Source organism: Rattus rattus, chromosome 11 (genome assembly GCF_011064425.1).
Source record: "Rattus rattus isolate New Zealand chromosome 11, Rrattus_CSIRO_v1, whole genome shotgun sequence".
NCBI lineage: Eukaryota > Metazoa > Chordata > Mammalia > Rodentia > Muridae > Rattus > Rattus rattus.
The window spans coordinates 78,058,214-78,085,437 of record NC_046164.1 but is presented as its reverse complement, the minus strand read 5'-3'; the positions used below and the strand labels follow the sequence as shown (position 1 = coordinate 78,085,437).

Below are 27,224 nucleotides of genomic sequence, written 5' to 3'. Positions count from 1 at the left end.
CATCTCTGCATCTGAAGTCAATAGTGACTGTGAGCTACCTGAAGTGGTTGCTAGGAATGAAACTCAGGCCCCGTAAAAGAGCAATACGCTCTCTAAACCACAGAGCCATCTATCCGGCTTCCCAAATATTATTCAGTGTCCAAATTACAGGTTTACACGACAGATTTGTAGCTCCCGTTGCTGCATGTGGCAACCATGGATCCCTATTTAACACTTCAAATTGTGTTATCCAAGAAAATGTGCAGAACCCAGATGCCTGGTCAGTGTGACATAAGGACAGGTTCTTCAGTGTCACACAAACTCGTGGACTTCAGTGTCGCACAAGTGCACGGGCTCAGTGTTTTACATTGTTCTACTCGAGTGAAATTTGAAGAAGCAATTTGCATTTTTAAATTTCTCATGTCTAAAATGCATTTTCCTCCTAAGGTAAAATAACTCAAAGGGATAATGTTTAACAAATGCTTTTACAATCCTCTGATTACAATTAAAGTTGCTATAGAAACTTGAAGCCTGACGAATTTACGTAATTACTGTTACGAGCGTAAGGTGGAGGCCGTGCACGGCGTGACTTTGCTGCAGCCTCCATTTCTGAGTGTGACAGAAAAGCCCGATTCTCAGGACGGTGATAAACATAACATACACATTAGCTTTAGCTTCGAAGGTGCTCCAGTGTTTAAGATTTTTCTTATAACAAATTAGTTTCAGAGATTTGGGGAAACAAGGCCTTCCACCTGGATATAGTGGCACGAATCTTTACTCCAAGCACTTAGGAAGCCAAGGCAGGAGGACTGCTACGAGTTCAAGGACAGCCTCAGTACCCAGTGAGACCCTATTTCAAAACCAGTGAAAAATGAACGAAGCCTTTTGGAAACTGACAGGATATCAGTAGCCCTGGCCTAACTGAATCCCAGTGGCAAATTTGACTTAGCAGTTTGCCCAGTGATAGCGTTTCAGGAACATCACTAAAATCTAGATGGCATGTATTGCGTTTTGTATGTAAGTTTAAAATATGTTGCAATTTTAGGAGCCTCTGTCATTGAAGCTGGGACTTCAGAGAGTTACAAAAATAATAAAGCAAAACTGTACTGGCATGGGATAGGGTTCCTCAACTATGAGATGCCTCCGGATATGATTCTTCAGGTAAGTGCTAAGCAGGACGACACCACCACGTCTACCTTAAGATGTTGCTCTAAAACCTCATGGTTGTATGTTTAAAATGTAGGCAAGAACATTCACACTGCCTTACACACTTCTTACAGTTCTACACTATTACATTGTACAAATTATCACAGAGTACTAAACTATTATTAATCATTACATTTTAAAGATCAGAAAACTAGACTTTACAGAACATCGAATTCCATACCTTTAATTTTTATTGATTCTGTGACTTCCTTTGTTCACTGAAAACCTCAGACATTTAACAACCATTAGTTAAAAGAGGCTGTCCTGGCATTAAGTGGTATGCCAATCACACATCCTCACAGGGTTGACTACAGTAGAATTTCCCACTAAACCCTTCTTTCATTCACTTGGAAAGATCATGATGGCACACTGTGAGCCGCAAGTATATTCAGGGACAAATCTCCAATCTCTTTGCCAGGATATGGTTTTATATCTAGTAAAAGAAATATTTTGTTTTCCTTCTTTACCACCAAGACCTCCATCATCATCATCACCCACAATTACCATCAACCCTATCAACTATGGATAGGATCACCTTCATGTCCCATACTCTCAGCTCTGCCACTGTCATTACCTCTACCATAAACACCATTGCCTCATCACTCATCATCAACATCATCAATCACCAACCATCACCATCACCACCATCATCACCATAAACACCATTGTCTCTTCCCTCATCACTATCATCTCCACCATCAGCAAGCACCATCACCACCCCCAGTCACCACCAACACAATCAGCGCCAACATCATCAGCACTTGAACCTCTAGCTGCCTTTTTAGCTCTCAGTCTAGTCTAGCAGGGAAAGAAAACACATTCTGTGTTCCGGTGGACAGAAGCATAAAGTGCTCTTGATGAACAATCAAAATGTCTCCCGTTTGATCTGTGTCCTGAGGCTTCATGCTCTAATCCTAAGAGCCTTACAGTTGCTCAATATGGGAAGGTTAGATCTATGCTCCCAGAATAGAGATTCATTTAATGTTTTCTTTCTAGCCAGATGTCCACCCTGGAAAGTGCTGGGCCTTTCCCGGTTCCCAGGGTCACATCCTGATTAAGCTGGCCAGGAAGATCATCCCAACAGCAGTTACCATGGAGCACATCTCGGAGAAGGTGTCCCCTTCAGGAAACATCTCGAGTGCACCAAAGGAGTTCTCTGTCTATGTGAGAAGCCAATCTAAATCTGTCATTCAGAGTGGGTTGATATAGAGGGAGTTTGACTGGGAATGACGAGCTAGACTGGTATCCTTGGGGACTGAGTCTAGGGCCTCTTGTTGGCCAAGCTAGCACTCTGCTACTGACCTGTACCCTAGCCCTGGACTTGCCTTTTAATTGTACACTAAATGTTTGTGCCTCTGACTCCTAGAGCTTTCGTGTTATTTACAGACAGAGAGGATTGGACTACCTATGTTTGACTTTATATTACAGCTTTACAACTAAAAAGCTATACATGTAGACCTGAAATGTTGGCTATTTACATAAACATCAATCACAATTCACTGCACCTGCCCAAGAGCTCTTGATTCATGAATGAAAGACACACACACACACACACACACACACACACACACACACGCATTCACACACACACATTCACACACGTATGCACGAAGGCATGACAGCTTAATTTTTATTATGCTTTAACAGTGCAGTGGCCTGGCTTCTCCCTAATTCCATGTGGAAAACCCACTTCCTGAGTTATACTTATTTCATCTCTGCTACCCTAGACCCAATTGGGTGAATGGCCCCTGGGGCCACTTTTCCAAATTCTTACCTCTCGGCAGGTCTTTACGTCTGATTTCTTTGCTTCCCTGTCACGGTAATTCTGTTTCTTCTTCCCTTCGTCTGTCCCTTGTCCTTGTCCAGAGAAATCTAAAAGTCCCACCTCTGTCTCCTTGCCCAGCCGTTGGCTGTAAGTAACTTTATTGACCAATGAAAAGCCAATTGGGGACAGGGACCCTCAGTATCTGGACTCGTAGATTCCCATGTGATTTTGGGAGCCGAATTAAGACAAAGCATTAGAGCCAATCCCCAACAATTCACCTTCCTCCTTTCCCTGATCCCAGTTCTTTTTGTCTCAAAGCTTTGCTTAGCAACAACTTCATCTGCTAATGAGATGCATGCGTCTGCATTTTCTTCTACTGTCTTTTCTTGATGTTCTGCGTTGGCTGTTATTTAATGGTTCCTCTCCCACAAAAGATGAAAACCACCTCTCTTCTGTGGCTCTGTCCGTCCAATATCTCTGTCTTTAACAGGGGATATAGAGGGTTGGGGATTTAGCTCAGTGGTAGGCCCTGGGTTCGGTCCCCAGCTCTGGGAAAAAAAAAAAAAACAACAACAACAAAAAACAAACAGGGTATAAAGGTACGTCGTACAGAGCATGTGACCCTCCCATTTGAAGCCACACTGTGGTCTCTTTAGGATTCACAGTTTTGTCGCCACCACCACAATTTTAGGACATTTTGGTTGCCTCCCAAAGGAGCCCAATACTGTTTATTTTCACCTCCCATCCACATTACATCCTTAGGCCTTGGCAACCACTAATGGACTTTGATGCATAAATTCACCTATTCTGGACATTATCAGTGTCATACTGTATGTGCTCTCCGGTGCATGATTGACAGAGTGCTTCCAAGGTTCAGCTACGTTATAGCAGATGTCAGTATTTGACTTCTTTTTTTTTTTTTTTTAAACCAAAGGATAAATACTTGACTGTATTTTACTTATCCATTACTTGGCAGACATCTGAGTTATTTGCAGGTCTGGGCTTTTATGAATAATGAGAGTGTGAATGTTTGTGTCCAAGGTTTTACCACGGATGTTAGGTTTTGTTTCTATGGTATCCATATTGGATCGGAACTCCTTGGTCTGTGTTTCGTGTTTGAGACCCTGAGGAGATTTGTGGCTCTTTGTTCATTGGTTTCGGTCAGCGGTCAGCTCAGCGTTGCTGGCTGTTGAGCTTTCTTCACTGTTCACATTTTAAATACTTCCAAAGGTATCTGTCACCCGTTCGTCTGACTTGCTCACGCTGGTACATTTCTGTTTCTAATACACCCATCAGAGGTGCATGTTCCTCTGTTGTTTTTTCTGGTCAGATAAACAGCGTTTCCATCTCTCCCTCCTTCCTTCCTCTCAGCCACGTCTTTTGAACCCTTCTACAGTTTGACTCCCTTAGAATGGTGGCAGATGAGCCTGCTGTATGGCTGCTACTGTGGGGTCTCATTCCTGCATCCTGAAGGCTGTTTCTCACGGACCTTTTCCGATGTATGCTCCATCTCTGAAAGACTGTACCTCGTGTATTAACTCTTACCTAAAAAGTTTCATTTCTTCCGTCATAATTATACGAAGACTTTGGTTTCCCCAGGTATTGCTTATTTAGAGTCTATTCACGTTCTTTCGCGTCTGCAGTATAGTCGTCTTTGCATCTGAAAATGCTAATTAATTTCGGAGTTTTGTTTCCTCTTCTGTTTGTTTACAGGGTCTCTGTTGATCTAATCAGTAGCTTCCCTTGAATGTCTCGATGCCTCCACAGCCTAGGTACACAGTCCAGTCTGAAAGGATTTCCTCCTACGGGAAGTGTCAACTTGGCTGGTTTGCTGGCTCCCGCTGGGGACCTCAGCTGCACAAGCAGCTGGCTTAGGAAGAGAGCTCTGGCATGGGCTGGTGGTGAGCAATGACTGCCATGGACCGAGGGTTACCAGGGATTGTTGAAATGATGGACAGCCAAGCCTCAGCTCTCAGTCCCTCCCCTCCATGTCCTCTGGCACACCATGGCCCACATCCTGAGCCCTTTCTGGGCTTGCAGCCTGAGTCCCTGCGGTGCTAGTGCCACCTCAAGCCACAGGAATCTGTTTGCTGCCCCTTGACCTTCCCCGTGGAATTTGTCTGTCTGCCTACTCCAGTTTTTTCCTCGAAGGCTTACCTCTGTCCTTTGATGTCACTGGCCAGAGGAGGATATGGCCCACTTCCTGTGACCACCAATGCTTCTAATTCTGTGCTGTTGAGGCTTCCTGACTCCAACCCCTGATGCCCACATGCACGGCAGTATTTAGTTAGGAAAGAGTTTTGACTGGCCCTGCCTGTCTATGTTTACCCACTACTATTCCTTATTTGCAGGCATTCTGACTGGTTCCTCCAAGCAAAAGTCACTTAGCAATAATGAGTACTTCCCCTGTTTCTTCTGTATCACAGAACCGATGAACCACGGGCTCTTGGCCCTCCTACTATGAGACAGAGTCTGTCACTGAACTGGAAACTTGTCATCTTGGCAAGGCTTGCTGGCCAGTGGGTTCTCAGGTTCTCTCCATCTCTGACCCCTGATGTTTGGGTTACAGGCACAGGCAGCCCTGTCCAGATTTCTACAGGGGTGCTGGGGATTTGAACTCAAGCCTTACGTATCAGGCAATCTTAACCACTGAGCTATCTCCCTGGCTCCAGCACGTGCAATTTCAGGTGAACCGTTGCTGGCTTGAGCACCTGCATCCATTTCTTTCAACCAGGAAGCTGCCCACTGCAGCCTCTGTGCTGGTTGTTTTCTTTGCAGGGTGTTACGAAGAAGTGTGAGGGAGAAGAAATGTTCCTAGGTCGGTTTATTTATAAGAAGATGGAAGCGACCGTTCAAACATTTGAGCTCCAGGTAATTATCCATGGGGAAATGCTAAGTCAGGTTTGGCTTCATCACTGAGCCATCATGGAAACAGCCATGACATAAGCCCAAGCTAAAGCCCAAGCTGAAGGAGGGAGCCATAGCTTTCACCCTCTGCTTCAAACACTTGCGTGTACCTTAATGCCCGTCCTTTAACTGTATGGTATCGGGGCACGATTAATTGTAAGACATGGGCAATTACAAAGACGATTTCTAACTCAATCTCATTTGTTATTTCCCCAGACATTAAATTTCTCACTCCTTTTTTTCTTTTAAATTGTGCACACAGCACATGCACAGGAAGCAATCTTCCTCACGCACAATTCAGTTTGCTAGTGACTGTCTCATCCACCTTTAGTAAATGGGTTGGCTTTGAAGGCATAATAGGGGGTTGTGAGAGGGAGAGAGGAACTCAGTCAATATTTAATGCTAGATAACATGGGTAAGGTTTCTCTTCCTAAGCCAATGAGGGAGAACACCAACTGTTAACCGATAAATTCTCTGAACTGCACTAAAGTGTGTAAGACATGTCCTCATCACTTAAAGCGAACCACAGGAAGTAATGGGAGAGAGGCAGAAAATGTCTCATACTCTGTAAGGGTTGTATCTGTGTTTACAATACTTCTTGGTCAACAATGAAAGTGATCTGAGTTCCCCACCCCCTGCCCCCACCAAATGCCCAAACAATCACACCATCAATGGGGAAAAGATGTTTTGGAGAGTCAAAAGACTGTACTAAGCACCTACAGACTTTCCTTGATGATGTATGCCAGACACTACAACATCGCTCTTTATATAGCATGTGCACTGTGAATTTGCATTATGAAATGTCTTGAGATGGAACTACATGGAGAGCCAATCCTGACTTGTATGCAAATACTATGCTATTTTATATAGGGGACTTGAGCACGCATCAACAGAAGGTTCTGGATGCCATTTTTCTAGATACCAAAGGACGACTGACTGTCCTACATTAACACATTTGTAGAGTTTTATGTCCAACTTGAATATTCGTGCATACTTGGATTCATATTTGGCTTTGGGCTTTGTTTGAGGATGTTTTATTTTTGTTTTAGATGTTATTTTAGGAAACTGGATCCTGCTTGTGGTAGCCCAGGCTAGCCTTCAACTCATGCTTCTTTTACTTCAGCCTTCACAGTTGGTTTTAAAGGTCTGGTTTTCAATGGCACAGCAGGAAGTACGAGGAGAGACAGAAGCACTGAGAGCCATTGCTGTACCTAGACCTTTTGAGCACATTCATTCTCTGTATTCACCTGTTCATGGGGTCGTTCTTTCCAGTGACACATTTGCCTACCCATTAGTGCTCTGTTTGAATGCACGTGTATTAGGGAAGGAAGGGGGCTCCCACGTTATTACCGCAGTGCTCACTGGGATTCTTCACTAAGTCACCGTGTTTTCTTTTCTTCGTTTCCAGAATGAAGCTTCTGAATCTTTGCTATGTGTGAAACTTCAGATCCTTAGCAACTGGGGACATCCAAAGTATACTTGTTTGTACCGGTTTAGAGTCCATGGCATCCCCAGTGATCACACTTAGAGGAGCTGGTGCAGAAGGCAGGGGCTGTGCAGCCAGAATGTCCAAGGATGTTTATTATTCCCTTATGTCATATTGCACCCCTAAGAATCAAAGATTGGGAGTGGGAGGGAAACCCCAAACTCATTCCTACTAGGCAGTAAGAAGTGAATGAATTTTACTAATAAAACAATGAAAGTCAATCCAACACCACCCTTTGGTAGTTAACTTTGAGCATTGAGAGGTGAATTGGGTATGTAGAAGAGGGTCTCATTAGGAAGTCATCCTCATTAGAGAAAGGACTGAAGGAGCTGAAGGGGTTTGCAACCCCATAAGAAGAACACAGTATCAACCAATCAGACCCCTCAGAGTTCCCAGGGACGAAACCACCATCCCAAGAAAACACAGGGATGGACCTATGGCTCCGTCCTCATATGTAGCAGAGGATCGTCTTGTCGAACATCGATGGAAGGAGAGGCCCTTGGTCCTGTCAAGGCTCAATGTTCCAGTGTAGGGGAGTGTCGGGGAGGAGGTGGGAGGGAAGAAGTGGATGGGTGAGGGAGCACCCTCATAGAAGTGGGGGGGTGGTGTAGGATAGTGAGTTTCTGGAGGAGAAACCAGGAGATGGGATAACATTTAAAATGTAAATAAAAAGGGAGTCATCCTCACCACGGCTTCTGCACTTCTAGTTATTCATCCCCTACATCAGGCACAAAGCCCAGCATCACCACTGTTCCCAACCCTGAGCTGCAGGCTTTGGGTAGTGAAAGTGAAGCCACATAATTGTAAAGCCTAGAGATAAACGTCAATGACAGGTTCTGGCCACGAATACTCGAAGATAACTCAATGGACTCCTCAGAATCGTGTACTGTTCTTTTAAAAAATACAGAAGGGTCAGCCAGATAGCTTGGCTAGTAAAGAGCCTTCGTGGCCAAGCCTGATGATCGGAGTTCAGTCCTCAGAACACATGTGGCCGAAGGAGAGAACCATGTCCCCTAAACTGTCCTCTGACCTCCCACACCAAATAAATATAATACTTAAAAAAAAAATACAAATGAGTGTTTCTGTTAGATGTGAAACAGCCACGTGTAAATCAAAGCTACACACAAATACAATGATCAGACCAGGGGCATAGTTTATAAAAGCCATAGCAAAGGTCATAAGCGTCAGGTAAAACAAGGGAGAAGGTGGGAAAGGCTCCGTGCAACGGAAAATGATTAAAAGGTCTCAATAGAGGGCATTCCTGACTCAGCTGTGAAGACACCAATCCTTTCTGACCTAATTTATAACCATAACGATCTCAATTAAAATCAGGAAGTTATGGTAATTATGGAGCAGTCACAAGGCCGTAAAGGGTAACGGAGCTCACCTGCAGGAAAGTGACCATGCATGGGGCCAGCATGTGCGAGACCTTGGGTTCCAACCCTACCAGTGAAGCAATGTGAATGAATTATTTCTGAAAAACAATATGATAGTATCTGTGTGAAAAATAATATTATCACCTTGTTTTAAAAAATTATTTCTGTATGTAGAGTTAGAATACCTGGGATTCCAAAATTGGGGAAATTGAGGCAGGGAGCACCTGAGTTTGAGGTGGGTCTAGGATTAATTAGGCACACCTGTCTCAAATAAGAAACGTGCTTTGGCCATCAGGATGGCTCAGCCAGTCACGGGTTGTAGGCCTAGGTTCAGAGCCTACTTCATTTAGGGTTCTTTAAAGCTTCAAGCCTTCCTTTTAGCCCACCAAGCAAAGGTAACCAACCAAAGGTAGGGAAGAAAGTTGGTCAATAAGACAAGGCGGATGTGGACCTGTCTAAAAGTAGTTCTTTGCAGCAATTCCAATCTTCACTGTCAGTTTACCAGCAGTTCAGTCTAAAACACCAAGCACTAATCGGAAGCTGCAGCTCAGTCCAGCAGAAACAGTGAGGTTCTGCCAAATTGACAAGAGTCCGCATGTCAAAAAAGCAGCTGGAACACCACGAGAAGTCCTTTGGGACATTTCTCTCTCTGAAGTCATAGCAAGCGAAGATCAAATGAAGACCAGCAAAAAGGTCGTAAGGTGGACCAATGCAAGAGCCTCGTTCACTGTCTGTTGGGTTATACTTACACTCTTTCCAAACATCTCACGTCCTCAAAAGCATTTGCCTCAGCAAAATATCCTTTCATATGTCTGCTTCAGCAAAATATCCTCTCCATAAGACAGCTTCCAGAAAAACATCTCATGACTCAACTTAGTCTCCAAAAAACAAAAAAGAAAGAAAGAAAAAATAAACACAAACAAACAAATAAAAAACAAATTTTCACCAGCAAATACTGGCTACTATTACAAGGAGAATTTGATCCCTTGAACCCACATGGTTGAAGAAGAGAATTGTCTTTGGGTTTCCATTGCTGTAAAGAGACAACATGACTAAGGCAATTCTTATAAGGGCAACATTTAATTGGGGCTGGTTTACTGGTTCTGAGGTGACCATGATAGGAAGCATGGCAGTGTCCAGGCCGGCATGGTGCTGAAGTAGGTCGAAGTTCTACATCCAAAGACAGACAGGAGAAGGCTGCTGTCTTCCAGGAAGGAAGGAGGGTCTCAAAGCCCACCCCACAGTGACGTACTTCCTCTAACAAGGCCACACACCTACTCCAACAAGCCACACTTCCAATAGTGCCACTCCCTGGATTATGCACAGTCAAACCACCACAACAACCTATAATATCCAACCCTAACCCCTCAAATCATGGCATGCAGACCAGAGCATACATGCTATGGCATGTACATAGACATGGAACACACAAAACACATACATGGAGAAATGTTTCCTGTGTCCTTGTTTATCAAATGGCTCACATTTTTAAAAGGGATATTCTTCACTTTTGACTTACATTTTTAAATAGTCACCCGTGGAGTGACCCATCCTGGATCTGGTTTTAAATTCTGTGAGGGAAGAAAAAATAGGGAGGAAGGTGGAAAATGAAGGTGGGTATGCAATGGTCACTGGCATGAATACAGCTACTCCACAGGGATTGTCAGGCGGGGACTGTCACTCTCTTCTATATACATCCATATATGCCAGTGTTCTAATGTTAATTTGGCTTAGAAGAGCAAAATATGCATGGTTTTAAAACCTCAAAAGTATCTAAATTTCATAACAATGCATCTGTTATTTCGGGGGGGGGGAATCTATTAGAAAGACTGACCTTGGTAACACAAGTGACAGATATCTCTCCATCTTGTTTCACATCTCTTTGCAATATTCATGGAAACCTGAGAGAAATATCAGATGGAAAAGTTCCGTGACAAACACTTAAAACAATACTTAGAACCATGTGGTATTAGCATACCGATACATCAGTGGAGCAGACAAGTCCAAGACTAGACATATCTGTGTGGGGTATCCTGTATGTAGCAAGGTGCAGACTCACAGACAAGGAATCTTGGATTCCTCTTGCTGGTGTTACAATACTACAGATTGGTAAGTTATAATCAAAAGAGGGTTGTTTTTTTTGTTTTTGTTTTTGTTTTTTTCCTGTCCTTGGTTCTGGTACAGTTTCCAAAGGATGCTATTGTCAGTGGCTTTCATGCTGGTAGTCTGGAAACACTGAGTAGTACATGGGAAGAGGGAGGAGCTTATAAGACCTGGCCAAACTAGCTTTTATGTCAGTCCACCGTGGTGGTAACCTGTAATCCCCTAACCATATAAACGGTTAATGGACAACAGAGCTATAATCACAGCTTAGTGCTCCCACCTACTAATATTTATAACAGAAATTACACGAGGGCGGGAACAAACCACATAAGCGTAACATCTGAACGAAACAAAGCAAATGGCTTAAACAATTATCTAGCCATTAAGAGAATGAAATTGCTTCTTTGTTTATTACTGGACAATATGATAAATCTCAAATACAACACGGTAAAATATTTACAAATGGGCAGTGAAGTCATAAAAACCCTAATAAACCCAGAGCTAATTCTTGGATGATATTGGCTAGGGCCTACAGAGGCACAAAAATTCTACATAAATAACGGCACTGCAAATGAGATCTTCAGATGGAAACATGTCAGCCACTCACACCACACAGTCGCGTCTTTCTAATGCATTCTCAAGGCAGCAATACTAATAACCCTCCGAGGAAGTTCTAAGCAGTTAATCAGTCTGCAGAGTGTTCAACCTAGGTGCACCTTTTCAGTCAACACTGGTTCCCATGGTCCACATCCACCAAATATTGGTTTAGTTCCTCCTGGGTTGGGTGTGATTCTCCTTCTCGAGTCTTCATCCCTCTGCAGTTTGCCTAAGTGTTCTGCCAGGTCTCACACATGCAATTTTAAAAACCCAGGGAATTTTTATTTGACATGCACAAGATAAGGAGTCTGTTGAACGACTGCTTAAGTAGAAACAAACTCCTTAGGTGACAGTGGTCCTCAAAGAGACGTTTGCTCATGCCACCTCTACAGTCTAAGTTTCTGCCTCACAGTTTTCTCGTGTAGAAATTAAGACAAATATTGACTTCCAGATTTGCCGTAGAACTTCTGAGTGATGCCACATTCTTTCCCTCTGGGGCAATTTTTCCGACACTAACCGTTAACAAGCCTGCAAATAAATTAGTCTCTTCTCCCCCTGAGACTAGTGAAGAAGGACTGACAGGCACTGCCATGCCAGCTTTGGGTGACAGTTAGTAAAGGCATGTAGCCAACCCGGGTTGTATATCCCCGCAGCTCTAAGGGTCTTCTCTGACCTCTAGCTGTATACACTGAATAACTTTCTTTGTGTAATGTATTTCCTTTCCTGAGACCAGATCAGGTAAGATGTTTTCCTCCCCAGTAAGTAAACACAACACCAACATTGCTCCACAGATCCTCATGTGACTGAATTGCTCACCCTGGAGATTTGGCCTTTATAAAATCAAAAATCCATTTACTGGCTAGATGGAAAAAAACAAGCAGACATTGCACTAGAAAATGCTCTGGCATATATGACTTCCGGAACTCTCTAGAGTGTTTTTTCTTTTGTCAACAAAATCATTTGGAAGGAAAATATGGAATGTCAATATATTTAATTATCAGCTCTGAAATCACTGGCTTCGATTTCTAAACCTACTTAGCCTAATTGCTAGAATATATTATTAGCATTTTCTTCTATGAAAAGATTATCAGAGTTTTCTTATATTTTTGTTAAGTAAAATTCTTATGTTTCCTGAGACTCATCAGTAAGGAACACACTATCATCATCATTACATAAATCTCTTCTTAGGAATATTTTTAAAATGTGTTGCCATTTTATTACATAATATTAAGCTGTTTATATTAAAGATCAGATATAATAGCTCTTCTTACAAAGTTTTTTTTTTAAATACAGTCTTTTGGAACTGGGGAGATGGCTCAGTGGATAAAGCACTTGCCTTGAATCACAGGAAATCAAGCTCAAATCCTCACTTAGCACACTCACGCGTGCACGCACATGCACACACACACACACACACGCCAAATGGATTTAGCTAATATTTGAAATTCTATTGCTCCTATGGTGAAATGGGAAATAGAAATAGATGAATCATCGGGAGCTATGTTTCAGCTAGCCTAGGTTATTCATCAGCTGACAGCAAAGACAGACCGACTCAAACAAGATGGTTGTTTAGTACTGGAACCAGAGATTCCCCTTTGACCTTCCCATGGGCTCCAAGGCATGGACGACCCATGTACATGCACGAACACACAGACAATACAGCCTTTAACCACACAATATATGTAACAATTACCTTACTTCTTGTGACATTTGATATTTCAAAATTAATGACATTTGGCTTGCCAATCACTTCTATGTCAGAGTGTGGAGTATAGCTTCCTGTTATATATATTTTTCTATTTTTTACTTTCCCAGTAATCTGCACCATCAGCTGTTTTATTAATATCTTAACTCTGTGTCTCAAGGTAAAGACAGTTTTTGGAAAAACATCTTTCTTTACTGTTTTTGTGTGGAAGTGAGCATGCTGATGCATACACAAGTCACATACAGAAGTCAGAGAACAACTTTTGAAATTACACCTGGGATTCCAGGGCCCAAACTCAGGCCTTCATGCTAAACACTTTTACCAGCTGAGCCGTCAGAATATTTTGTTTGGATATGTGGTGCACTGGAAAGAGTGCTTACCATGAAAGTGGGGAGCTGGGGTGGGGGACATTAATCCCAACACCATTTTAAATTTTTACAGGTATAATCCTCGTAAAACCAAAATATTCTATTCTGGGTCTAAAATTCTTTTAAAACAATTCTAAGACTGCTACACTAAGAGGGCTTTTGTTTGTTTGTGGTACTGGGATTAGTGCAAAGGTCACAATCCTTTTCAGCAAGTCCACTCGTGTTCTCTCTTTCTCCTCTTTCTTCTCCTCTTTTTCTTCTCCTTCCTTCTTTTTTCTCCTCCTCCTCCTCTTCCTCCTCCTCTTCATTCTCCTCCTCTTCCTCCTCCTCTTCATCCTCCTCCTTCTCTTCATTCTCCTCCTCCTCTTTGTCCCCCTTCCTTCTTTCATTTTAAAATAATATTTGTTGGCATAACGTCATTAAGACATCCAGACAGGTCTCCAATCTGAGATCCTCTTGCCTAAGCACCCCCATTAGCTGGGGCTAATAAGTATTTTATAGGTTCCGTTCAGTTTCTTTTGAGACAAAGGTGCAGAATTATCATTTCACTACATCTGTTTTTAGAGGTAACTACTAAGTAAAGTGTTCAAAATTTAAAAAAAACAATTTCAAACAATTTTCAAAACATTAAAACGCTGTGTTGCCAAGTATCTAAACTTTTCGGATCCGGTTCCCTGCAGCCTTCGGGGTGTGAGAGTGTGGGTGGGCGAGCGAGCGCGCCTAACTTAATCCAGGGCGGGTAGTGGGCGGACCTCTCCGGCCGCACGGTCCGGGCGGAACCACTGTGCGCGCGTCCGTGTTTCCCCGCCGGGAAGCTCGGGGAGGGACTTTGGTACGCCTTGGACTGACGCCGCCCTCGGCCTGGTATCCGCCATGAAGTTTCGTGCCAAGATTGTGGACCTGGCTTGTCTGAATCACTTTACACGTGAGCTGGCAGGGCTTCGGGGAGCGAGCGGAGAGTGTGGCTGCAGCCCCTGTGAGAGGACTGGCGGGGTGAGGGCGGCTCTAAGAGGGAAGGAGGGCTAACGGGGACCTTTCCTTTGCTGCCCTCACTCACTCCTCTTTCCGCCCGGAGTTTGCCTAACCTTGCTAGCAGTTCTGTGCTGCAGTGTCTGGCTGATCTTACGTTTCTGTGGAATGTACGCCCGGCTCCCGGTTGTCAGTTGGTTTCTGAGACTGTTTCCTTAGAAATTCTGTTTCCGTCTTGAACTCTGGTGCTGTGGGCTGTCTCTCGCAGGATGTTGGGAGACTGGCAGGACGTCCAAAGGTGATCTGTGAGCTAGAAGTTCGTTCCACAAGATGCTGCTTAGTTAACTGTGTACCCCCTCGTTGTAGGAGTCAGTAACATGATAGCCAAGCTTGCCAAAACCTGCACCCTCCGCATCAGCCCAGAGAAGCTGAACTTCATCCTCTGTGACAAGCTGGCCAGTGGAGGCGTGAGCATGTGGTGTGAGCTGGAGCAGGTGAGCAGGAGAGCCCAGGTGACCCTGGTCTCCAGCTAAGCATGCTGGGAAGGCTACAAATGCCTGTTTCTGTCCTGCAGGAGAACTTTTTTAGTGAATTCCAAATGGAAGGAGTCTCTGAAGAAAACAATGAGATTTATTTAGAATTAACGTCGGAAAACTTAGCTCGAGCCTTGAAGACTGCCCAGAACGCCAGAGCCTTGAAAATCAAGCTTACTAACAAGCACTTTCCCTGTCTAACCGTGTCCGTAGAGCTGGTAAGTGGAAAGAAAAGGATTTCTGACTTTTCCTTTTTTACAAGTGCCTTGGTCTAGGCGGTATATAGATGGCTACCAGCCCGAGCTTTCAAACAATATTCGTAAAAGTGAATTAGTTCTATTTAAAATATGAGATCTGAGTCTAGAATGGTGGTACATGTCTTTAATGGCACCACTCAGGAAGCAGAGATAGGAAGATCTCTGTAAGTTCCAGGACGACATAAAGACCCTGTATCAAAATAAAATAAAATAGAAGATCTGGTTCATAACTTATGCATGAGAAATGTGCAATTGTTATAGTCATTTATCAACAGTCATGATGGTACAATGTTCTATGAGATACCGCTTTTCCCAAACAGTGAAACTGCTAACAGCATCTCTTTCTTCTAGAGTGTTGTCACCTTGTCTAGATGTTTCCATTTTCACCTTAACATTGCCCCCTCGTCTCCTGTCTTCTGTGATATTCTTAAACAGTCCTCATACTTCAGTAACACATTTGTCCTAGATGCTACTACCAGATGAGTGTAGTGCACAGCCCTCTCCTCAGAATACACAAAAGCACGTGTATAAGATGGACTTTTTCATTCCTAACTTGTTCATGGTCTTTCACGTATGGTTCAAGCAATCTTGGAGCCAAACCATCAATTATTAGCTTCTGAGCGCCTCTCTAGGTATGTCTTTTTTGCCCAACTCCCGTACCAGTGACATTGGTTGGGCTTTCCGTGTGGAGTTTTTCTCCAGGACCTTCCCTTCCTTCAGTGCTCGCCCCAACCCACTTGGGTCTTCCTTATTTGTACAGCCTTCCTTTCTTACGTGCTCTGTGGACCAATATTGCATTTGTTTTCAAGCTGTTAATTAATTTCAAGAAGTTAAATTGCATGCCTTCATAATTTGTATGTGTTCTTAGAGCATTCCGTGTAACTGTACGTTTGGATTTATTTAGTTCTTTTGTTTGTTTTGGTTTTTGAGATATGGTTTCTTTGTTGCCTTGGCTGTCCTGGAACTAGCTTTGTAGGCCAGGCTGGCCTCAAACTCAAAGATCTACCGGCCTCTACTTCCCAGATGCTGGGATTAAAGGCATGCACCACTGCTTCGTGGATTTATTTAGTTTCTTAAGCAAAAGCAAGATGGTAGTATTCGATACTTTTCTAAGTAAGAATGCAAAAATTTTTGTTTTGTTTTTTTTGTTTGTTTGTTTGTTTGTTTTGTTATCTTGTTTTGAGACAGATTCTCATGATGCAGCTCTGACTATCTTAGAATTCACTATGTAGGCCAGGCTGGCCTTGAATTTACAGAGATCCACCTGCTTCTGCCTCGTGAGTGCTGGAATCAAAGATGTGCGCCACTGCCCAGCAGTACTTTGGTTTTCGAGTTTTAGAAATGCTTCTAGTAATAAACATGGTTTATCCTTTTAGTGTTGCAAAAGCTGAAGCACACCGAGGATGTGGCCTGGCGGATTTGCCTCTTTCTGTCTCCCAGGTTTACAAAAGCTGATACTGTTCCTCTGACTGAAACCCTGTCACCTTACCTTCAGCTTCTTGACAGTCCTCTGCCTCTCTAGTGTTGATGTCCTCTGAGGCAGCACCCCAAAGGTTCTCACTCCTCCCCACCATCACCTTTCAGCCTCGTCGCTGATGTGCTTTCCTCAGGCTCCGATGAGTATCCAGTACATCTGTGGTTGCCTGCTCTCTTGTCCATCCATTTTGTCTCAGTCACCACACTGTTGGGAGACTCACAGGACCCTGAGTAGAACAGGCACCGCACACCAAGAGCATTGATTGAATGCAGTTTGAGTGAACGGATTAAGAACATCTTAGTCGGACCTGAAAATGTTTAGCATCAGTTCTTGTGTTTTGGCTTTGTTTTAGCATTGACAGCATAAACTGTTCTCTTTTTTTCTTAGCAGTTGTCTTCATCAAGCAGTAGTCGAATTGTGGTACATGATATCCCCATAAAGGTTATTCCGAGAAGACTGTGGAAGGACTTACAAGAACCCTCCATCCCAGACTCTGATGTAAGTGTTGTCTGCAGTCCAGTGGTTGAACACACAGTAAAGGGCAGGGATTGAATTCTCTAATGCTAGTTGGTCTTACAGTGTGTTTTATTTGAAGTTGTATAGTTTCTGAAAAGAATGCGAGTCGTTTAACAAGACTCCAGATGCGAGTAAGTGCCTTTCGCTATATCTGTAAATCCTGGAAAAGAACTGATACCCATTTAGAAATGGCACACTTTCCGTCCTGGAGGGCAAGTGCCTTTGCTCAGTGACGGCCTACATACAAAAGAAAACAGCCTAAGCTGTGCTTTGGAAGACAGTCTGTGTTTATCATGACCCTGGGCCGTAAGCACCAATGGTTCATAGGCCTTGATGAAGGAGCCAGAAAAGGCATTTTGTTGACTTGAGGCTTAGGTTGGCTATGGCACTTCTAGGAACCTCAGAGCCGATGCAAGCAAAGAGGATGCCGACTGGTCCTCTGCCTTGCCTATGTGAAAGGAAATTACTCAGGGAGTGAATGAAATGTGCAGCTGACAGTCATTAGAAAGTCTGTACAGGTTGAGGGGAGCCAGCATTGCAGACAGCTCTGTTGGTAAGACAGTTCAAACGAGAGGTGATGCTGTCTGGCTGTACTCTTAAACACAGTACACCAAAGACCCCTGAGTCCTATAAATGTTTCCCAGAGGAAGGCTTCCCGCTCAGCACTTGACGTGCATTCCCCTTGGACCTGCGTGTGGGCATCTCAGCTGAAGTACTGTGTTCCTTCTCGAACCATAACAATGCCCTTGGGAGTATGGTCGCCATGGTAACCAGAGCCAGGTATTCAGGTATCTTTACTTGCTTGACTGAGTTAGCGACGTTTTTAAAGTTTTAAAGCAACTTTATTTGGATTTTTTTTTTTTAAAATGTGATTCTGAGTTTTTAAATATGAGCGTCATTCATAGCTGTTGATTGAATACCTGTCATTATAGACTGTGTTATGATTCCTAAGGCTTGTGATTTCTCCTACTTGTTTTTAGGTCAGTATTTGTCTACCAGCCTTGAAGACAATGAAGAGTGTCGTGGATAAAATGAGGAACATCAGCAATCACCTTGTAAGTTATTACTCCTTCAGAAAAGACTGCGAGTGAGCCTAGCTCTGTGCTCGGCTCGTCCTGGGAGGCAGCTCACTCTAGGCCCCGGGGTAGGCGCTCCGTCGCCTGAGACACAAGGTTTCTCTTCACTAAGGCCCCACGGGGAAGGACAGAGCTTGGCCTCTAGGGACCTTTTAGCTCTTACTCACTGGGGAAAGCGTTCAACTTGCCTTTAATCTCTCATGTTTATAGTATATCAGGAGCACAGTCAACAGTTCTGGTATTTTGCTTCTTGTAATTCGGACAGAACACTGCAGGTTTTATTATTGTTATTAATTCACTTACTTATGTCACGTCCCGAGTACATTATGTTCCATTCCATTGCAGCACAGCTTCGGCTCCCTCTTCTCCTGCCAGTCCCTCCCTGTCACCTCCCCTTCGTCTCCTGCCTTCTCACTTTCCTCTCAGGAAGAGGGGAGATATTCCCTGGATACCAGGCAACCTTGGCATATTAAGGTGCTGTGGGAACAGGTGCATCTTCCCCTATGGAGGCTGGAGAAGGCAGCCCAGTTAGGGGAAAGGGATCTAAAGGCAGACAGCAGAGTCACAGATAGCCCCTGTGCACACAGGAAGACGCAGTTGCACAACTATTACATATGCACAGGGCCAAGGTCGGTCCTGTGCATGCTGTCTGGCTGGCTGTTTAGTCTCTATAGGCCCCTGTGGGCCTAGGTTGGCGGATTCAGTGGGTTTTCTGTATCATTCTTGACCTATCTGGCTCCTTCAGTCCTTCCTTCCCTTCCACAGACTCTCCGGGCTCTACTTAATGTCTGGCTGTGGGTCTCTACATCAGTTTCTTTCAGGTGCTGGACAAGGCCTCTCTGATGACAGTTATGCTAGGTTCTTGTCTGCTAGTATAGCAGAATATCATTAACAGTGTTAAGGGTGGACTCCCTCTCATGACATGGGTCTCAAGCTGGGCCAGTCATTGGTTGCCCCTTTCCTCAAGTCCTGTACAAGTTTTACCCCTGCATATCTTGTAGGCAGCACAAATTGAGGGTCTACGGTTTTGTGACTGGGTTTGTGTCTCAATCCTCCATTGGAACTTTTGCCTAGTTACAGGAGATGGCTAGTTCAGGCCCCTTGTCTTCCCATTGCTAAGAGTCTTAGGTAGGGTCATTCTTACAGATTCCTTGGAGTTTCCACTGTCCTAGGTTTCAAGCTTGTCCTAGAGATACTCTCCCCACCCGCCCCGCCCCCAGTCCAGTTGTCTTTTCTAGAACTCTCTCCCTCTTCCCCCCACCCCCGTCTCATCCTCTTCATCCCTACCCCCTTCCTGACCCAGTTCCCCTCCTCTCTCCACTCCCAATATCTAATCTCTTTCCCCTTCTCAATGAGATTCAAGCATTCCTCACCCTCCTACCCCCTACCCTTTGGGCCCTCCTTGTTACTTAGCTTCTTTGTGTCTGTCTATGGTTTGTAGCTTTTAGCTCTTGTAGGAATCTTTACATCACAAAAGGCTTTTGAAGCCTAGGAAGTGTTTTGTTGTCCTTAGTCATCTTTCTCTTGCGTTCTCACTTCAGCGCTGTGCTGCCATGAGCTTGTCCTACTGGAGACTCTCCTTAGCCTTCATAGCTGCCATCTGAAGGGAAATCAGTTTCTGGAAGTGGCACGCACTGTGCTGGCAGTAGTGTTCACTGTCGCTGCCATGGGATTGCTCTGGTTGCCAGGCTGGCTTCTTCTAAGGCACCCTGGAACTTGTAGGAGGTTCAGGAGGCCCAGAGGGAAGTCAGGTAACTAATTGATGTATCTATTTGCTTGTTCTTTCTGTTCTGAGAAGCCGGTCAGCAAAGTGGAGAATGAGGGGGGGCTTCAGTGAGAGTGGTGGTAGTTGTTTTTCTTCTGTGCTGGGAAAATGCTAACAGGAAGTTACTGAGCTAGAGTGGCCAACTGCTTAATGAGGTCTCTCTGTGTACCTGGAGAGCCAGAGTCTGAAGAACTAAGTAGGTGTCTCTGGGAGAGTCTTAATACTTTGTGGAATAAAGAACTTGCAAAGTTAGGGAATCATCTTGGTCCATCTCCACCTTTATAGTGAAGCCCACTCGTGCACAGACAGCCTTCAGTAGGGGATCATGACTGAGTCCTGTACGAAGGATACTGCATGTGTGATAGCTGAAGCCAGACTTAGGGGGGCCAGCGAGGCTGCTGCCTACCAGGACAGAGCAGCAGTCCTGACAGAACAACCGGGAGAGAGGACTCAGCTCTGACACTCACTCATTCCCCACGGGGCCCACTCTTCAATTCCTGTTCTCCCTGCTCTGGTACTGTTGCCACAGCTCACAGCAATCTCCTTTCTCCTTAAGTTCCAACCATGCCCATCCTGGTTCTTTTATCTGAAGGGAGGTTTGCCAACCTGTTCAAGGCACACTTCGTTTCTGGTTTGGTTGTTAGTAGCTGGCTACCTGGTCTGTAGGGTACCATACAGTCTGCTGTCAGTGTTCTGCCAACAGGAACACCTATGTCAGCAGGACCATCCTGTGTGCGTTGCTGGCAGAGGGTCCTGGGTAAGTGAGAGGACAGGAAGGCACCCTGCTGGCCCAGAGCATCAGGACGCAGCACTAGCACACCTGGGAACTGGTCAGTGTGGTGTCCCCTGTCCTTCTCACCCCACTTCCTCTCCCTTAGTGACTACATAACCACAACCAGGGATCCAGAGAAGGGAGGTGAGAATAACCAGGGGTGATGGAGACCTTAGGAGGCCGGTGAGCATGAGAAACAGGCTTCAGAGAGCAGCTCATTAATGTGAGGAGCAGAGGCGTTTTGAACCTTTGACCCTGAGTAGAGGCTATGAGGTGGGTGTTCAGCATTGGTTGGGGCCAGGTGGTCACTTGGATAGGCAGGAGTTCCAGGAGCTTGATGAACAAGACCTTATAAGAGAGGGGGAGTTTAACCTGGTGACGTCCTCTGGTGTGGGCAAAGGTTGGGGGTGCAGGACCACGTCCGAAGCTGGGGAGGGAGTGGTCTTAACTTCCTACCACTCTCAAGATGAGATTTCCAGGGTTGGACCCCACTTGACCCCACCTCTGCTCCTGACTCCTCTCTGTCCCATGGTTCCTGGCCCCACAGTCTTCCAAGCTTGTTCCTTAACATTTCTGAACTCCAAATCTTCCTCATTCTAGAGACAAAACAAGTTAGGTTCTTTGAAGTCAGATTAAGTTCTTTTTTTTGAGCTTTTGACATATACTGAGTTCCCCAAGCTCATAGCCTTCTACTCAAGTAATTTCCTTGGAATAAGAAGTTTCCATGTTAACACTGCTTTCAGTAACTGAGGTGATTTAAGTCACAGTTTCTTGGACTATCATGCGAATCCACATACCCAGTTTCCTAAGCACCAAGATAAGACTTACGTTTCTCAGTGACTGGCTTAGTCACCACCAAGTGCCACCAGTTGGCCTCTGACTAATTTGTACTGGTGCCTGCTATAAACTACCTCTAAATTCATCAGAACAAGAAAATGCTTGTGACGGCTGGACTGCTGCCCCTTTAGAGATAATGTCTCCAGCACCAGGTTTCACTTACCCTAAGGAACACTCCAAAGGCTTCCCACCTCCTCGCAGTGTTTCTCCTCCAAAGCCTTTCTTCGCTCTTCCCTACGCTGCTCCAGGAAAGCTGTTTCCAGGATCGCATCTGAAATCACCTCCAGTGGGGCACACATCATCGAGCGTCGTGAGTGGGTGTGGTGGGAAGACAGGCAGCATTGTGAGCATGCCCTGGACACTGGTCAGAAGTATGGAGCCTGGGTACACGCCTGAGTCCAGCACTCCATCTTAGCCAGACCCTGGGGATTCTCATGCATAGAATGTGAGGACGGGGGCTCTCCTTGCAAGAGCCGTAGACACAGCCCACCATGTCAGTTGCTTCTTGCTTCAATGAGAAAGGCAGAGACAGGCGTCTCTGAAGGGATGCATGTTTTGATGGTTTGACTCTCCAGACTCTGATCCATGCTTGCTCTACCTCTCCCCATGTAACTTCCTTCCTCTCCTCTGCCGAAGCATTCATCCTATTCGTTAGGGTCCTTCCATGCTTGCTGTAAGGGAGCAGCCCTTTCCCCCACTCGGCCCTCCTCACTTTGCTGGGCCTCCAGAGCCCTGATCCTTGGCAGAGCGCCTCAGCAGTGTCTGAACCATTTTGCCAGGCTGAGTTTTCCACTAGGGAGGTATTGTTGTTTTAGGGGATTTCTGTGATCTGGGCTCTCAGAATGGCTCTCAGTGGTTGACGCCTTAGAGGCGTCAGTGCCCTGTGAGGCGTTCCGAGGTTTGTGTCCTTGCCTTGTTACCTGGCTTTTGCTGAAGCTGGTACCACATTGTTGTTTTTCCCCCTTTTAATATTGAATTTTATTCAATTTGCAGGTTATTGAAGCAAACCTAAAAGGAGAACTAAACCTAAAGATAGAAACTGAGTCAGTATGTGTGACAACGCACTTTAAGGATCTTGAAAACCCTCTACTACGTGAGTTTTCTTATGGGCTATATTTTGCTTCTAATAGAATTGTTTCGTTGTCCGTTGAGTTCTCCATGAACATGCTGCACTCTGGGAAGGGGCTAAGGTTATGCTCCCTGTCCCTGTGACGCAGTAGGGCAGTTAGCTAGGCAGTTACCAGGCAGAAGGCTGCTCCCTCCTTTGGGATTCAGGTCAAAAACACTGACTTCCAAGCTCTTCCTTTGTCACTGTGACAGGTATAATTGGTTATTCCAGATTTGCTTCTTTATAGGCACAAATATTACTGTTAGCCCCGCAAGAAACATTTATTTTGTAGTGAGGGACACATAGCTCCAGGAAAGCGAAGCCCATACGTGTGGATGACCTCGGTGTTCTTGGTGGTGTGTGTGTGTTCAGAATACTCACTGCGTCTATGGCCTCTGCATGCCAGAGAAGCGATCCACCGCCGAGCTACCTCCCCAGCCCTGACAGGAGTTATTTTGGTGTCAAATTACAGTATTTTAACTAGTTCAGATGTCTGCTGAATGAGTGACATTCACGAGTTGCAGTCTACAAGGCTGCTCAAAAGAGCTGTAGAGCCTATCAGTCAGTAAGTAAGCACCATGCACATTTCTGAGTTCCTTGTTAGGGGGATGTTGGACTTAAAAAAGAAAAACCATTCATGTCATTGCAGCCTCTGACAGTGTCTCTCAAAACAGACACCCAGACGACATGGCCAAGGTGCACATCGACATAAGGAAACTCCTCCAGTTTCTTGCCGGACAGCAAGTGGCTCCCACCAAGGCGGTGTGCAGTGAGTTTGTTCGCCACTACTCAGCTCCTGTGTGATACGCACACAGTCCTACATGGGCAAGCATGCCCAGTTCTGGGCACTCGAGCTCCCTGGGACAGTCAGGCTTGAAAGTTTCCTCCAGCCGGAGGTGTCTGGAGATGCTGAAGAAGACTGATGCCGAGCGCTGTAGAGCCAGAAAGCTGGTAGCCATGCTGGACCGGCTGTGGCTGCAGCTGCTGCTGTCAGCAGTGGGCTCTGTGCCTGCGGTTGTCAGGACAGGGCTGACTCACAGCAGCCGAGTCTGTCGGCTTTTACATAACCAGTCCTGTATACGCTTTGGCTTAGATCTGAGCCTCAGCTCAAATTCGTTCCTTTCAGCGCCCGCCTGCCCTCCTCACCACACAGTCTCCTCCTCAGGTGTTGGTTCTTCATGATTTGGGCCTGGCCCTGACTCGGAGGTTACACCCTGCTCTGCTTCTCTTCACGTGCTCGCCCCACTGAGCTAGGCCGTTTCCAAGAGCTTCCCAAGGCTCTGTGTGTCCTTGGCTTTGTGTTTGTTTTTGTTGTTTTAAGGAAAGGCATAGGAAATGGCCTGAATGTGACATCCTTCCCTCTGTGGAAAGCTGCCAGGCTGACCTCTCATCCATTAGTCAGCAAGGCTGAGGAAGATGATCTGGGACTAGACCGTAAAATAATAAAACAGAGTTCTGGGTAGCTCTGCCAAGGACCAGCCTTTCTAAATGACACACACACACACACACACACACACACACACACACACACACACAACACACAAAAACAAAAGAAGATGTGTTCTAGTTAGGGTTACCATTGCTGTCATGAAGCACCATGACCAAAAGCAGCTTAGAGAGGAAAGGGTTTATCTGGTCACACTTCCACAGCACGATTCACTGCCACAGCAGCCAGGACAGGAACCTGGAAGCAGTAGCTAACGCAGAGGCTGCAGAGGAGTGGCGTCTCCTTGTAGCCTGCTTAGCCTGCTTGCTTATAGATCCCAGGACCGTGAGCCCAGTGGTGGCACCACCCATTGTGGTCTGGGCCCTCACCCATGATTACTAATTAATTGCCTAGAGCCCGGTCTTGAGCATTTTCTCAACTGAGGCTCTCCTCTCTCTGATGATTACCTTGTATCAAATTCACATGAAGCTAGCCAGCACAGAGTGAGAAACCACAGAAGAGCCTCCGAGAGGCTATGGGATCAGAACCCATAGAAGAGTTTGATGGTTTGCGGTAGAGCCTATCCCAGTGTGCACAGGGCACAAACACTCAGACCTTGCCCATGTACTTTGGTCACCTCATGGCGAGTACATGCTTTTACCAGGAAGGTTAATTTGGTTAAATTGGCCTGATTTTTTTCCCCCTAAAGTCTGGGCAACTTCATTCTTCACCTCCCACTCTGTCCCCGGTGGGTGGCCGTGACCTATGCTGTGACCCTCTGGAGCCCTCAGAGGGAAGAGACACCAAGCATAAGAGGTGGCCGTGGCAGATAAGCCTTGTGATAGGTGGGGATGAAACTCTCTCTGACATCTGGGTCTTTTCCTCCTAGATATCGTCAATAACAGAACTATTCACTTTGATCTGCTCCTGGAAGACGTCTCCCTTCAGTATTTCATCCCAGCCTTGTCCTAGCACCATCTCAGCTGACCCAGGAGGACAGAGGACTTTGTCGTGATGAGAGAAGCACTGGACGATATGGTCAGTCAGCTGCCTGTCCGCACAGTACCTCACATTTGAACTGGGCTCATTTCTCTCCCTATGCTGCTTTAAACACAAATGGAAGTCCTGAAACACAGTCGGATAGTCATTCCTTCATATGACTCAGTACCAACCCCTTCGCCCTTTAAGCCATTAAGAAGAAAAGAGAATTTATTTTTTATAGGGTTTTTGTTGTTTTGTTTTCTTTTGGTGTGGGAGATGAGACCAGGACCTCCTGTGCTGAGCGCATGCTCTGCCACTGAGCTGCCCCCATTCCTATCGAAAATCTGAGTAGCAGTTTGTTACTACAGTTGCAAAAGTTATCATATCTGTAAAATTCATGTCGCAGTCATAATTCACAGGAGCGCCACCCAGGTAGCTTCCAGCTCCTTCCCTGGTATAGCACAGCTGTGTGCTTTCAGATTTTACTGTGCTCATTTCTCCCACCCACACATCTGGATGCTCAGTACAAGATGGACGGCCCCTCTGAGCCTGCAGCGTGCCCGGTTTCTCACCACACTGAGTATACAGCTGCAGCATGTGGAGCCTTGCAAGGTTACTGAAGATTCAGGTCCACTGACTCTCACGGCCTGCAGAGCCTCCAGCCTGGAACAATGGGTCCCTCGGAGTCTAAAGGACCCAGAAACCCACCCGACCGCACACAGTTCCCATCTTGAACTTGTCCGTTTTGTACTTTCTGCCTGAGCCCACTTTGGCTTTAGGTTATAACTTACTTCCCTGTTCTGTAGGACTCAGGATCCAGCCCAGGACTAGGTACATGCTAGGCAAGCGCTCTGTGCCAAACTGTATCTCCAGTCCTTTATACCACAATTTTGCATAAATCTTCCCAAGTTTCAGGTCTACCCATCTATAAAACCTTGTGTTTGCAGTCTGAGCTTGGCTGTCACATTTGAAGCGATGAGCGTATGTCTGCTCCTGAATTGGAGAGGGCAACGTGATTCCTCACTCTCTAAAGACAGTGTTCGCAGGTTTCAGGTGTCCGTGAGGTGGCATCATAAACAGTTTTCATGTCACAAAGTCAAGACCTAAGTTGCCTAGGATAAGATTTAAAAAGAAAAAAGAAAAGTAAACAAAAAGAACATTTCTTTTTTGGTTTTTTCAAATTATTTAGTAAAACTGTTTCTCAACGGCTGTTAGGATTATTCTTCGTAGTTTCCATTTTTACCCGAAAGGTTCTGTGTAAGTCAAGCTGGACTCAGATGAGCTGTACATAGATTGGCCTGGAACTCCTGAGCCTCCCACCTCCTGCTCCCAAGTGTTGCCATGACAGATAGGAGCCATCATACCACTGGCTCTTCTGCTGTTTAATAAGATGTGTTTAAACTACATTTTAAAACTAGGGATTCTTAATTGTTAAAGCTCGTAACAAAAATCAGTCAAAATCATGATGCAGATGGAATTTCAGGACACTCCCTATACCTTGTTCCTCGGGCTTGTCTTTTTTGCCGGAACTACCAGAACCTCACTAGTCACTAATTTCACCGCTGCACTGCATACCGGATGTGGTTTACTTTACACTGACCCAACGTGGGGAAGAAGCAGCTTCCACTGCAGCCAAGGGCTGTGGTCTTTCTGGTTCTTGTCACAACTTTCTGCATGGTGATCCTTTCATAGCTTATGTCAAGGGAGGGAGCTGAGAAAGTGCTGGGCTGTGGGACCTTGAAGCTGCTTTGTGGAGCCCCATCCTGAACTGGGGGAGACATTTTACCGTGTGTTGAAGGAGCAAGTTGTCTGAGGTTTGGAGACGTTCGCTTACTGTGACTGCCTAAGACTCTGAGGTTTGGAGAGTGTTCCATATATATGCAAGCCAGTAAGGGGACCCCCCACAGACACACACACACCTGCCAGGGCTCAGAACCCACATCCCTGGTAGCCATCTATGCCTTGAGCTGAGACTTTACGACTGTCCTGAGACAGTCAGGAGTGCAGGCAGAATT

The 27,224-nt window shown here is 45.3% G+C and overlaps 2 protein-coding genes across 4 annotated transcripts in view; both read left to right on the top strand.

Annotated features, from left to right (window-relative positions):
- The window catches only part of Sun3 (Sad1 and UNC84 domain containing 3), a 33,015-nt gene extending 25,343 nt beyond the window's left edge, over positions 1-7,672 (top strand). Inside the window, exons 7-10 of one of the 2 annotated variants that reach the window (XM_032916838.1) lie at positions 1,025-1,140; positions 2,182-2,349; positions 5,729-5,821; positions 7,266-7,672. In XM_032916838.1, the coding sequence (XP_032772729.1) occupies positions 1,025-1,140; positions 2,182-2,349; positions 5,729-5,821; positions 7,266-7,385 (497 nt within the window). In that variant the 3' untranslated portion in view covers positions 7,386-7,672. Of the gene's footprint in view, positions 1-1,024; positions 1,141-2,181; positions 2,534-5,728; positions 5,822-7,265 lie in introns of those variants that run through there. The other variant, XM_032916837.1, reaches the window with a different exon arrangement.
- Positions 7,673-14,325: 6,653 nt separating this feature from the next.
- Hus1 (HUS1 checkpoint clamp component) lies at positions 14,326-25,446 on the top strand. Of its 2 annotated transcripts, XM_032916705.1 has the most exons (8): positions 14,326-14,417; positions 14,828-14,955; positions 15,036-15,212; positions 17,119-17,226; positions 18,225-18,299; positions 22,688-22,787; positions 23,452-23,571; positions 25,118-25,446. In XM_032916705.1, exons 1-8 carry the CDS (start codon positions 14,366-14,368, stop codon positions 25,198-25,200), a joined length of 843 nt encoding a protein of 280 aa, XP_032772596.1. In that variant the 5' UTR covers positions 14,326-14,365; the 3' UTR covers positions 25,201-25,446. The 2 variants fall into 2 exon arrangements, with proteins under 2 accessions (XP_032772596.1, XP_032772595.1); XM_032916704.1 differs by lacking the exons at positions 14,326-14,417; positions 23,452-23,571; positions 25,118-25,446 and adding an exon at positions 14,691-14,759 and having other exon boundaries at positions 22,688-23,121.
- Positions 25,447-27,224: the final 1,778 nt, after the last annotated feature.

What these genes read in the sequence shown, in the direction of transcription:
- Hus1 (XM_032916705.1), top strand. Translation starts at nt 14,366, where the DNA reads ATGAAGTTTCGTGCCAAGATTGTGGACCTGGCTTGTCTGAATCACTTT. An exon ending in GGAACATCAGCAATCACCTT is followed by an intron (nt 18,300 to 22,687) that starts GTAAGTTATTAC and finishes TTCAATTTGCAG; the next exon opens with GTTATTGAAGCAAACCTAAA. An exon ending in TCCCACCAAGGCGGTGTGCA is followed by an intron (nt 23,572 to 25,117) that starts GTGAGTTTGTTC and finishes TTTTCCTCCTAG; the next exon opens with ATATCGTCAATAACAGAACT.